At 31.6% G+C, this 14,890-nt stretch overlaps 1 protein-coding gene across 1 annotated transcript in view; it reads right to left on the bottom strand.

Annotated features, from left to right (window-relative positions):
• The window catches only part of LOC113398457 (rootletin), a 52,261-nt gene extending 41,460 nt beyond the window's left edge, over nt 1-10,801 (bottom strand). Inside the window, exon 1 of the mRNA XM_026637203.2 lies at nt 10,762-10,801. Coding sequence (XP_026492988.2) covers nt 10,762-10,767 — 6 coding nt within the window. The 5' untranslated portion in view covers nt 10,768-10,801. The remainder of the gene's footprint in view (nt 1-10,761) is intronic.
• Nucleotides 10,802-14,890: the final 4,089 nt, after the last annotated feature.

The raw sequence follows: 14,890 nt of genomic DNA, 5'->3' as shown, positions 1-14,890 counted from the left end.
ATAATATACAATATTACATACATCAGCTAAGTATCTACTGATACTAATTACACAATTATTAAAATGAAACAAAGACTAACATACATAAAATCAAATAGGTAACATAATACAATTAATGAGATCAATAAACATATAATTTTCCGTTAGGGAAAGCTTATACTATTATTTCTTACAGCGCAGTTGTCTATGGGCGGTGGTGACCACTTTCCATCAGTTGGCCCATTTGCTAGTCCGCCTACCTTTATTACAAAAAAAAGAGAATTTTTCTTTTTGTTTGTTTTTTGATCTGAAAGTTATATAGTAGTAGGTATATAGACTCCTATTGTACTCGTGTTACGGGCAGCTCGTTAAATAAATAACCCTATTTTTATTGTAATCTAGTTAGTATCATTATAACGAAAAGGATGATATACTTTATGCAATTCCAATATATCTACTAAAATAAGTATGCCAACAGGTGAACTAAACATTTGCCATACTCATAAACAGAATAATTGTACGAGAACAATTTGAAATAACGGGCTGCAAATATTTGCCTGCAAGTTATACGTAAAATATTTTTAGGCCAATGTATTTATTGTTATTAAAATATTATCTTAATCAGTTTTTATTCGGCCCGTAACGGCCCCGTCCGTTTTGCAATGATTTTCACATTGCAAAACCTATTTATTTATAAATGAATATGATATTATTTTCTCCTGCCGAATCCTCCTCGTCTAAGGAAGATAATAAAAACATAAAGACTGGTTACTTCAAAAGAGCAACTATGCGTGTTTCTTGCGGTTTTTTTCGCTAGAGACTGCTTTCCGCAACGTTGGTAGAGTTGAAATATTGGCGATTCAAAAATGATTTATTATAAATGTACTTGAATAAAATACTTTCCTATTGATTTCGACTAATGGTGCGTTCCTAAATGACTCAATATTTATTTAATGACAACATTCTTAATCGTTTAATAATAGTGCGTAGTCAATTAAATTTCCATTGGCTATTTACAAAATATTCCATACAAGATTATGTAATAGGCAATCTAATTATGTACCTACATAATATATTTGTAAGGTCAATAGCTCAATGCAAGATATTTCAGTGTGAGAAAGTCACAAATCACTAATATTTTTATGATTTAATTAATAAATATTAAGAACGTTAGTACTTTTTTTTAAATATGCACTTTAACAGATTATAATGAAGCTATTGAGGTAACTGACATAAACTTGTGAAAATAGCTGTATTCGAATAGACTTAAATTTAAAATAATTCAACTCAAATTAACCCGTTACATTCAAGTATTTATGTAATGACTAGCTGTGCCCGCGACTTCGTTCGCGTAGTTGTCGGAAACACTATCATGATTATCGTTTGATTGCTCACGTTGGTTTTTGTTATTATAATCGTCAATAAGATTTAATAATATGTTTTACAGTACTTCAGCGTAGATTATATTTTTAGTTTTATTTTCTTGTGGTAGAAGAACATACTGATTTTGCCCGCAACCCGATCTTGACAACGCGACATATAGTTGGCCGTGTGAAAAGCAGTCTTGACGTAAATCGATTCATACGTGTTTAAATGTTTGGCCCTGTGATTTATTAATGGTTACGGCAAAAGATAACTTAATGGGAAATTGAATTCTTTTAAAATTAAAAGGTAAATCATTTGGAATCATTGGGATGCGAGGTATAAGCACTGTTTGACCAACTGCCGGACCAGTCAAAACTGTTGCAACGATCACGTTATTGCGAAGGAATTTTACTTGAAGGCGGGTCCCGTTACATAAATTTGGTAGTTTAAGATTTCTGAGTAAAATTATCGCAGCACCTATTTTTAACTTCAGGGAATGTGGTGGAAGGCCGCTCGGGTTTAAAGAATTGAGAAACTCTTGCGGGTAATGGACAGCATCTTCTTGATCCATTACATTATCAATAGATGTGTAGGTAGTTATATCGCCTGGAAGTTTGGTTAAAATTAGGTCGTTAATTTCGTCAACGCTACTATTTCTCGCCGCCAATATTGCCCTTTGACACATCCATTGGTAATCTTTATTTTCTATTTCGACGATATTAGGGTAAACTTTTGATATTAAATCCTCTATGCTAGTCACTTTTTCTCCTAAATCGCGATCAATTTCAATTTTATTTTCAGAATGAGGTACTTTTCCATCTCCTATTAAAAGTAACTTTGAAAGAAAATTTGTACTTCCTCCCCCCAAATGTGCTCTCATATTCGTAGATAGTTTTAAGGTATGGACAAATTTCCATAACGGTGAACTTTTAAGGCAAGACCTTACAATATCTGCTCTAGTTCCTCTTAAAATTACCGGTAAAGTTTGTCTAAATAAATTACCAACATCTGTGTTTTTATTGCTTATTGTTATACGGTCAATTATGACAACCCTTTTCTTAAACATAAAAGAAATATTGTACAATAGTGTACGATTGCGAATATTTTTTTTTTAACAATTCGATGCAGGTGTATCGACATCTGGATGTAAGACAAAAGAAAAAGTCAATTGTAAATAAATAAATTACAAACAAAATTCATACTCTGCCAAAACAAACAAAACGTTCAACAGGAAATGTAATAGTAAATCTGAATGACTTTTCTTTGTCTTGGATTAGGAGAAAAGTTCATGAATTGTAATACCTGACGGTAGACACGTTTGCTTAAACACTCAATTTTGATTCCAATTTTCTGTCATTATATAGGACCACTATGTACGTATAGGGTTTAAAAAAACATCAAGAAGAAGTGTATTTATCGATAGACCAGATTTACAAATTTGGAGTATATCATATATTTACAAACCTACCTTGGCTGACACCGCCTCCAAAAATAACAATAATTTTAACTATAATATATTATCGTAATAACTTTGCTGACTTTTAAATAGTCTAAATATTTTTAATTTCATTTTACATAGTATAAATCTAAAAAATATTGTGATCATTGTTTGTTATTCATAGGTTTGTGTTAAGTTAGATTTAAAGTGGGTAGGTACATACTTATCTCCTTGCGTGGAAACACAGAACGTACCTACATATTGGTAAGTAGAATAAGTTACTTGATTATTAAGTTGTAGAATAATAAGCAATTATTTTTTACTTTTTAGAGCATATTTTTTTTTCTCTTATGAAGTCTGTTTTTTTTTGTCAAAATTTTTGTTTCTAAAAGATTCGGCCGAGTATCGCTAACGTGCTCCTTAGAATTGTTCCGTTCCCTTCCGTACCGTTACTTTTTCATGGATCCTATGCTCAGAACCTTACCAAACTTTCACCATAGTACCCTTGAAGTATATCCTTTATAATAAAAAAAGAATCATTAAAATTGGTTGGCACAATTTTGAGTTATTCACCTATTTATCGCGCACATACATAATGCACATTTAAGACTTATATCGTTTTCATAAGGATACCATCATCGTAACAGGATAAAATTAAAATGGGGCCCCACGGGAAGCACTACCTTTCAAACTAAAAGAAATTATCAAAATCCAGTGAAAAGTTATGAGGTAACAAACATATAAAAAAAAAATACAGACGAATTGATAACCTCCTCCTTTTTGAAGTCGGTTGAAAACAAACAATATTAACTTAAACGTAATAAGATAAACAAACCGAACAATAAGAAGTTTAGATTGTTTCTCCTTTGGTGTTATTATTTCATAAGGTGATTATAGTACAACCGTGTTGAATATGCTTGAACGTAATAGAAATTACTTGAAATATTGAACTACTAATTTATTTGTGTAGTCATTTTAAACGATATTCACCTATTTGCTTATTTGCATAATTTATTTTCTCAGTGATGATTAATCTGCATCGGTGAAAGTATCGCTCGCCATTTTGAACTTTTTTACGTGTGTAATGTAATTTTTATACCTTATTTATACCGTGAAACGTTTGAATTGTTTACTTGCAAAGTACGAAGGAATGTTCATTGAAATTTTATCTTATATCGTAAGTTAAAACTACAGCAGATTATGATTTAAATGTAACCGATTTTAAACGATAAAAAATAATGAGCAAATAAGCTGATAACAAAACCTAATTTTGATAAATAATTTAACTATTAAGAATGTTAATTTTTTTAAGTCGTTATGTGCATTGCTACTTCGCAGAACTACACCGCGGGTGAGAGTGGCGAGCGCGGCGGCGGGGCTGACCCGCCTCCCCCTCAGCCGCCGCCGCGCCCCGCCTGCTAGCACACTCTTAACAAATAGACATATAGTGTCACGGACTTTTTTTTTATTATTAAAAGAGGAATATATCTGTCATACACATTTTTTGAGTAACTTAAAACGTTTATGCTGCGCACGCATCGAAAGTCCATAAATGTGAATAATTTTCCCCGTTTTTGCAACATTTCTCACTGTCGCTGCGCTCCTATTGGTCGCAGCGTAATGTTATATAGCCTAAAGCCTTCCTCTATAATTGGACTATTCAACAAAAAAAGAATTTTTCAAATCGGACCAGTAGTTCCTGAGATTAGCGCGTTTAAACAAACAAACAAACAAACAAACTCTTCCGCTTTATATATTAGTATAGATAGATAGGTATTTACTTGTTGATTTGATAAAATTGCGTTCTCAACTTATCAACAGTTCTTCTTACATCATATTCGACAAATTAGATACAAATGAATAACATATATAAACGAATTATCCAACAGATAAAATATAAAAGGCCTGACAATTGAGTTTAACTTTTTTTTTTTAATTTTTGTGCCTCCTTGTTGTATAATCAATGAAAACACTACGCAAATAAATCACGCGGCAAAAACGTGGAACAGTATCGTGTCCGGATAGACAAATTGAACTAATTTGCGGCATCTATAAATACACACCAATTATAATTTATACTAAGCGTTATCTTGTGTTTTGAAGATTACGCTTGTTTACCAAGTATGTAGTTACAGTGTTAGTGGGTAAATAAACGAGACACGGTTTATTTCATAAATTGTTTACACGTTTGTGAGCTGCGTTGAGATTTTATTGAACAGCTATTCACTTCCTAAATAACGACTTACGTAATTTATGTGCTTGTAACTGGTTCTCCAGGAAGTTATTAAAAATTAACTTGGTAATACTTTGGTAGGGCTTTGTGCCCGTCTGGTACCTACTAGTCATTATTTATTCTACCGTTTAACAACACTACTGCACAGCTTAGTACTGTTGTGTTCTGAATTAATAATGATTGAGCCAATTGAATTATGGGCACAAGGGACATCGACTGTCTAAGTTGTTATTTGTTACAGTGTCATTGTCTATGAGCCGTGTTTAGCACTAACATCAGATAGCCAGTTTCAAGCTGTTCTACCTATTATAAGAAAACAGAACAAAAATATATGAACTGTGGTTTGGATCTAATATACACAGATTGCTTGAGATATCTGTACAAAAAAATCTCAGTTTAGGCATTTATGTCTCCAATTTTGTCCAACGATGTGAAGTTTGATGTTGTCCTTTGTGCTTGTAGTTACTTGGGCTCACTTATCCTTCAACCAAGAACAAAACAATACTAAGTATTAATGCTTGACGGTAAAATATGATGAGTGGATGGTACCACCAAGTAAAAACTCGAGCACTTTCAGGTCTCATAGCTCCCAAAATGTTTAGTTACTTGCGGACATTGGTATACGAAGAAGGTTTAAATGTAGATAATACTCTAGCAGTCCTCCAAGACATTAGTACTAAATTGTTTTCAGTGGATGAAACATATCACACAGGGCGGATTTAGAAGAAGGATCAACCGTTCTACTTAATTTCCTAGGTAGGGGAATATGAGAACTTCCGAGCTTCGAGCCGCTACTGAGAACTTCTTGAAAGAAAAAATTAATAACTACTTAATTTAATACAGGAACTACTCAGGAGATACTACATACTCGGGTTTGCAGCCACTATATGCCAGCCACTAGACCAATGGAGCAGTTTTTGTGTCGATATTAATAACTACCTACAACATTAGTCAAACTTACAGTTGACCTATTTTATAGAAACATTATGTAAATTCTCATACTTAAACTACAACGTAAGAAAAACAACAGCGGCGTAGAATCACAGATAGGCTAAGATGCTATTAATAAAGGTTACTTTTTATCTTTATTTGCATGGAACTTGAACGGAAAACGAGTCTTATTGAAAAACACTTATTATAAAATATAACCTTTTTAATATTTATTATTCTAGCTGTTCTTCGCCTGTCCCAAACATTACTCTAATTAGATTATTAAGATAATAAGGAAAAAAATCTCTGTCTCCAGAGTATTTATACTTTTGAAAAAACATTTTTTTTTTTGTTAAATTTAGTGTCTTGCCAAAGCTCTTGAACTGAATTTTCCTTTTCAAGAATTCTTTGGTACCCATGGAAAGGTAATTTATTGTTATGAGTTTTCGGAGTAGTTTTCAGCGGTCACATAGTGAATGTTGGTTGTTAGTTCAATTTATTGTAAAAGCAATTACTTTCTAAAGTCAAAGTGAAAACAACTGTTTCAGAAAAGAAAATACACTATAACGATAAAGATCCGGCGAAAATCAAATGTAACATATTATGAGCAAATTGATCTTGGAAAATAAACAACACGCCATTTATTGAAAAAAAAGTATAAATGAATAATTATTATTGAAAATCAATTATAATCTGTACTTTTTTTAATAATAACTCCTCTTACCTATCCGTAAAATGTATAATTCATTCAGTAACGAAAAATGTAGCAAATTTTTTTTTCTTCAGAATAATTTTATTTCATATATCTAATAAAGTTCTAAAAAACAGTAATTGCCATTATAACTTTTAAAAATAGAATACAGAATGACATTAAATAACTCGTATAATATAACAGTTATCAATAGCACTACATTTTATAGGTCAAGAAACTCAAAACATTACTCATTTACATGATGGAGAGATGAATAGTAAAATAATTTTACATCTTCTTCATTCACGTGCTATAATCAATGATTGCATTTAGAGAGAAATCATAATAAAATTAAAATTATCATATACTTTTTAAAATTGTCTGGAGACGTGTCTTGACATTCCATAAAGTGTTCCGATATATTTATGAAATATAGCGTAATTTTTATAATATAATAGACGGAACTATTGATGAAATTTATCAAGAACTGCTAAACTATTCTGGATGCCGCTATAGCTGAAGTTTATTTGTGAAATGCTAACTTCATACACGTAATTATTTACACGTTGGTATTGCTTAAGAAAAATCTGCTTTCATCGGTCAAGCAACGAAACATACGTAAGTTTTTCCTTAAAAGAAGAGGAGACCTTTGCCCTGCAGCGCAACAATAATCATCTACAGATTAAAAAACTACGAATTTACTTTGTGACTTAATCTTAAATACTTTATTAATAAAAGACTATTTTACTCCGTTCTAAGTCATGTTATAAGATATAAAAAATATATTTTACATTTTATTAGATAAGTTGACAGTGACCTAATTTCAAATGTATGTTATAATCCTTTTTATGACTGACGTTTTAAGTTTGATAGATAAATAAAATATTTAAAAACACACCCAAGATTGTTAATTTGGGACAATGGCTCATGACCTATGATACTACTTGATATTATGATTTATTTTTTTATCTGTAACGATTTAGAACTTTTGTTATAATGTGAGAAGGAGTAGTTGAATTTTGGCAGAATGTATAACTATAATTGAAGATTATAGCTTAAAACTAGGACATCATTGAGCTTTTCATGTGATTTATTTATGTTTATAATCAACAACGTGAACATCACCTCGTGCTCAACGAATACGCCCATCAGTCAGTAACCACGGATAGATTAACAGCTGATAAATATTTTTAACTACAAAAATCACAGTTAAGCTGTTGTTTCGCCCAATGTTATTAGTTTAAAATATTCGATGCTCTTTTGTTATAAATTAGGTGATTAAAATTCTCACCAATTCTAATACGTATATCTCTTGTATAATATTATTTAGGGCGAAATTTTTGCCTTGTATATGAAAAATGGGGTTGAAAGGACACTTTTATGTATTTTTTACTTATCATCGTGACACAAACAAGTTAAACAATAATTAATGTATCCGGCAAGACAATCTCGGTTCGAAGTCCACTTGTATCTCAACGCGAAGTCTATCATTTCGCGATATGATGAAATATTTTAACGTTTGACATAACGTTTACGACATATTACGGTGTAACGACACGAGTAACCTGCAACAACAGTTCAAAGATTCGTTAAAATCTATAATATACCGTGGTTAATTTTTTTGATACTTTTGTAATGTTTTATTTATATAAAACATCATAGGTATTACACAATTTATGGCCAATGAAATACTAGCAGTATGTCCAAGATGAATCGCAATTCCGATGATATGGACGGAAAATTAAGAGAAGATGTATTATTCCAAATGTCAACTGCAAATGGAACAAAGATATAATTTACAAATTATAAATTACGGTACGCTAATTAGTCAATATAAAACTCAGAACTTCTTTTGATTGATACGAGCACAACGCTTAAGCGCTCTTCACCCTATAGATCCTGAGCCAATGTACAAGGTATATGGCAAATTTCAAAACAAAGTCTAGTACTCGTCACCCCCGGTGACGCTCTAAAAGATACGATGGATGACAACAGATTCAACAGCGTTTATACACTCACGGAAAAAAACATAATTGACCACTAACGAGATGATCGTGACTGAACTCGTTTTGAACATTTACACAGAAATAGTTTTAAATGTCGATATAATAGTTAAAAATGGTATACTTAACATTTTTCGCAGAATATGTTCACCTGGCAAAGAGTACTAATATTACATGTGACAGAAAAAAATATTCGGGTCAAAATGCACCTCGTCGTAGTCACGTAGTCATGTCAAACATCGTTGTTGACAAAATAGGCGTCATTAACGTAATGACATGACAACACTTTGGGCTATTAATGTTTTTGAAGAACCCTTGACTTAAGACATTATGACTTAGCAACGTAGATTCTGAGAAAATGTACTCAGGTCTTAAGGCGGTTTCAGATCAGCGTTTTGTTAGTAAGTTGGTAGTGCCCACGCACTAACAAGGTACAAGCGAGTTTAGGCCCCTTATGCCAAACGCCCAATTATTACGAACGTAAACCGATAAGAGCTTGTATGAAAAAATACGCTACTACCTTAAACGTAACTTTTCTGCATTTATATTTAATACTCCAGAGAGACCTAAACAAAAGTTAGTTAGTGATAGCTGTAACCGTCAAGCCGTACGTTGTACTCGAAATTAATAATCTCACAATAAGTAATTTTCCTTTCCATTCCACTTTATATAGTAGTTAATTAATCCATATCCAAATTTAAAATAAATTAATATGAACGTTATAGTTAACGATTTTCCTTAAGCATCGTAAAGTTAGTCATACAAACTATCAATTTTTTCGTAACAATCTTCAAAATAAAACGACATAAGTTACAATGAATCTTAAAAAAAATAACAATTATCCGATACGTTAGTATTTTACGTACATCATAGTTCATACTATACTTGAAACAATCGCGATAGTGTAAACAACAACTGTACAAAGTTTCAATACAATCGGATAAACGATCGTAATATGAACGCATGGAATACGTAGAACCTAATCATTTAAATTTGATAATAAATAGAAACAATATTATGTATCAACTGGTAACCCTAAATTTAAATAATATAAATATTTTAACCCATATTATGAGCTCTAAAAACAATTATAATTCGGTTATAATATAATTATTTTAGGACTGTTTTTGGTAATAGTAACAGTGATTATTACTTTCTTAATGTACACCCAAATGCACGGAACCGAATTAATTATATTCTTTTTATATTGATAAAAGTGGATACTTATAACTATATTATTTTGAATGCAACATTAAAAATAATGTCTTATAAGTAACCATAATTTATTCCTAATGTTACATGTAAGTACATACTTATGTTGTAAAAAGTGTACCAAGAAAATGGCAATACTCTTTTTGAATGAGTATGAAAAAATATTTAATAATGTATTTATTAAAAATAGTATATAATAAAAGTTCAGCCTGTGTTACCGATGCATAGGGAAACATTTAAAGCTTTTGTTAAGGACCAGTGGTACTTCAGCTACATATAACCTACTAATTAATATTGTCTTTCCAAAAATTAGCCGCCCAAATTAAATATAGGGTGATCATCCTTACGTGCTTAAAAACAGGACTTAAAATCGTTACTTCGTTTCCCGCACATTAACAAAAATAACCGAAAGGTATAAAAAGTCTCCTGTATTCGGAGTGTGCTAAAAATAAAATAAATCCCAAGAAACGTCATCATAATATATACTTTCTCTCGCCTCTTTGCAACGCGTAATAACCCAACATGATGTATTCCAGATAAGGTTGCTAAATAAAAATATAATTATTGTATTTTGTTGAGCATTTACTCAAGAATATACTTGAACCGGTTCTATTTAACTTTTGGTAATGTCTGATTAATCCCATAGGATTTGAAATGGTTATAAAATTGTTTTACTTAATTTTGATGCAATACTGCTTTTAATAAGAATATTATATTCACAAATATTTTTTCTTAAAAATAGGACTTTTTTTATAAATAGTTATTTTCAGACTTGCACAATAACAAGCTGTAGATATAATTTCTAAAGTACGGTTAAAAATGAATGTGTGAAAGGATCTTGTAATAGGTTATTCGTATTTGTGTCTTGGTGTTATAACTGCCGCCGTATATTCTGATTGTAGTAACTTACCGGCATTTCTTCCTTCGATATCCCGCGTAGTCCGCCCACCGCGCCCGCCGCCCTACTGCCGTGAGCAGCGAGCCTCCACTGTGCCAGCGCACCACCTGGCCCCATCTGAAGTCTGCTCGCGTGACCGACACTATCATCCTGCACACCACAAACATCGCTCTTACAACCTACCGAAATAAAATCTCTTTTTATTTGCCATACATCATTCTGATTTACATTTGAATTTGATGTGTCTTCGACATCCGCATTAGTTACGATAATCGTCGGTATATCTTTCCCATTACCAACTTTATCAATATCAGCACAAGAACCCGAATGTGCGACGTTTCCAAATTTTTCTTTTATCGAATTAATAATGGCTTTCCTTGCCAATTCGTAGGTAGACTTCGACTTTCTCTCCCTCCATTTCCTAAGTACTGCGTCCTTCGGTTCTACTCTTTCTGTCGCTTTGATTTTATGATAAGTACTGTTGTTTTCTGTGCTTGTTGATTTATGTTTTGTTTTTGGTTCAGGTAAACTTATAGCTTTAAAGTTTTCGTTGTTTACGGTACCGCTATGTGTTTGTTCTTCTAAGTTTTTAGTTTTCATCGAAATATTATTGACATCGCTGAACATATTCCAGCATATGACTCCATCCCTATCAATCGGTTTTCTAGATCTTGGTATAGTTAACAATTTACAGCTTTCAGACATTCTTACTACACTACCCGCAAAACTAAACTAATAAACTGTTATTTTTTCTAATGTTCATTTCGAACCGGTAGGTGTAATTTTGCCGACGTGTGAAACGTAAATGGTTCCTTATAAGTAATTTAGCGAAAAAGCAAGTCAGTAAACCAATTTTCAATAACATTTAACAAAAGACATGTCTTTCAATACCATTCGTGTATATTTTAAACAACAATGCCTTTTGTAATAGACATAAAAATTTGCTTACCCGTTCTAGGTCAGTATGCAAAATACGTTATAAAACATTTTGATTATGTATTAAAATATCTCAATTAATTGAATCCAAAGAAAATTCCATAGTTGAAAGTCAGAGATGAAATTTACTGTATAATGAAATGTTTGTTTTAAATAATAATGAGACGAGATAAACATTTCAAGACGATGTCGGATACTTATCAGCATCTAACGTAAACAATAACTAATAAAGGAAATTGAATAATCTTACATAACACTATCGTTTTTATTTTTATGTAATTTATAAATTAAAAATAAAATAATACAATTATAATAATATTCTTCTACAACGCAAGACATATATTATATAACACAAATATGTACATCGTTTACGAAAACACAGGTATATATACCCTAATTTGTAACTTTTTAAAAATTTATATCAAACTAGCTGTGCCCGCGACTTCGTTCGCGTAGTTGTCGGAAACACTATCATGATTCAAACGATTTTGATTGCTCACGTCGGTTTTTGTTATTATAATCGTCAATAAGATTTAATAATATTTTTTACAGTACTTCAGCCTAGATTATATTTTTAGTTTTATTTTCTTGTGGTAGAAGAACATACTGATTTTGCCCGCAACCCGATCTTGACAACGCGACATATAGTTGGCCGTGTGAAAAGCAGTCTTGACGTAAATCGATTCCTACGTGTTTAAATGTTTGGCCCTGTGATTTATTAATGGTTACGGCAAAAGATAACTTAATGGGAAATTGAATTCTTTTAAAATTAAAAGGTAAATCATTTGGAATCATTGGGATGCGAGGTATAAGCACTGTTTGACCAACTGCCGGACCAGTCAAAACTGTTGCAACGATCACGTTATTGCGAAGGAATTTTACTTGAAGGCGGGTCCCGTTACATAAATTTGGTGGTTTAAGATTTCTGAGTAAAATTATCGCAGCACCTATTTTTAACTTCAGGGAATGTGGTGGAAGGCCGCTCGGGTTTAAAGAATTGAGAAACTCTTGCGGGTAATGGACAGCATCTTCTTGATCCATTACATTATCAATAGATGTGTAGGTAGTTATATCGCCTGGAAGTTTGGTTAAAATTAGGTCGTTAATTTCGTCAACGCTACTATTTCTCGCCGCCAATATTGCCCTTTGACACATCCATTGGTAATCTTTATTTTCTATTTCGACGATATTAGGGTAAACTTTTGATATTAAATCCTCTATGCTAGTCACTTTTTCTCCTAAATCGCGATCAATTTCAATTTTATTTTCAGAATGAGGTACTTTTCCATCTCCTATTAAAAGTAACTTTGAAGGAAAATTTGTACTTCCTCCCCCCAAATGTGCTCTCATATTCGTAGATAGTTTTAAGGTATGGACAAATTTCCATAACGGTGAACTTTTAAGGCAAGACCTTACAATGTCTGCTCTAGTTCCTCTTAAAATTAGCGGTAAAGTTTGTCTAAATAAATTACCAACATCTGTGTTTTTATTGCTTATTGTTATACGGTCAATTATGACAACCCTTTTCTTAAACATAAAAGAAATATTGTACAATAGTGTACGATTGCGAATATTTTTTTTGTTAACAATTCGATGCAGGTGTATCGACATCTGGATGTAAGACAAAAGAAAAAGTCAATTGTAAATAAATAAATAACAAACAAAATTCATACTCTGCCAAAACAAACAAAACGTTCAACAGGAAATGTAATAGTAAATCTGAATGACTTTTCTTTGTCTTGGATTAGGAGAAAAGTTCATGAATTGTAATACCTGACGGTAGACATGTTTGCTTAAACACTCAATTTTGATTCCAATTTTCTGTCATTATATAGGACCACTATGTACGTATAGGGTTTAAAAAAACATCAAGAAGAAGTGTATTTATCGATAGACCAGATTTACAAATTTGGAGTATATCATATATTTACAAACCTACCTTGGCTGACACCGCCTCCAAAAATAACAATAATTTTAACTATAATATGTTATCGTAATAACTTTGCTGACTTTTAAATAGTCTAAATATTTTTAATTTCATTTTATGTAAAATAAAAAATATTGTGATCATTGTTTGTTATTCATAGGTTTGTGTTAAGTTAGATTTAAAGTGGGTAGGTACATACTTATCTCCTTGCGTGGAAACACAGAACGTACCTACATATTGGTAAGTAGAATAAGTTACTTGATTATTAAGTTGTAGAATAATAAGCAATTATTTTTTACTTTTTAGAGCATATTATTTTTTTTCTCTTTTGAAGTCGGTTTTTTTTTGTCAAAATTTTTGTTTCTAAAAGATTCGGCCGAGTATCGCTAACGTGCTCCTTAGAATTGTTCCGTTCCCTTCCGTACCGTTACTTTGTCATGGATCCTATGCTCAGAACCTTACCAAACTTTCACCATAGTACCCTTGAAGTATATCCTTTATAATAAAAAAAGAATCATTAAAATTGGTTGGCACAATTTTGAGTTATTCACCTATTTATCGCGCACATACATAATGCACATTTAAGACTTATATCGTTTTCATAAGGATACCATCATCGTAACAGGATAAAATTAAAATGGGGCCCCACGGAAAGCACTACCTTTCAAACAAAAAAAATTTATCAAAATCCAGTGAAAAGTTATGAGGTAACAGACATATAAAAAAAAAAAAATACAGACGAATTGATAACCTCCTCCTTTTTGAAGTCGGTTGAAAACAAACAATATTAACTTAAACGTAATAAGATAAACAAACCGAACAATAAGAAGTTTAGATTGTTTCTCCTTTGGTGTTATTATTTCATAAGGTGATTATAGTACAACCGTGTTGAATATGCTTGAACGTAATAGAAATTACTTGAAATATTGAACCACTAATTTATTTGTGTAGTCATTTTAAACGATATTCACCTATTTGCTTATTTGTTTATTATATAATTTATTTTCTCAGTGATGATTAATCTGCATCGGTGAAAGTATCGCTCGCCATTTTGAACTTTTTTACGTGTGTAATGTAATTTTTATACCTTATTTATACTGTGAAACGTTTGAATTGTTTACTTGCAAAGTACGAAGGAATGTTCATTGAAATTTTATCTTATATCGTAAGTTAAAACTACAGCAGATTATGATTTAAATGTAATCGATTTTAAACGATAAAAAATAATGAGCAAATAAGCTAATAACAAAACCTAATTTTGATAAATAATTGAACTAT

This window comes from Vanessa tameamea, chromosome 12 (genome assembly GCF_037043105.1).
Source record: "Vanessa tameamea isolate UH-Manoa-2023 chromosome 12, ilVanTame1 primary haplotype, whole genome shotgun sequence".
NCBI classification, from domain to species: domain Eukaryota; kingdom Metazoa; phylum Arthropoda; class Insecta; order Lepidoptera; family Nymphalidae; genus Vanessa; species Vanessa tameamea.
The sequence above is the reverse complement of the archived record's forward strand: the minus strand, read 5'-3'. Positions and strand labels throughout refer to the sequence as shown.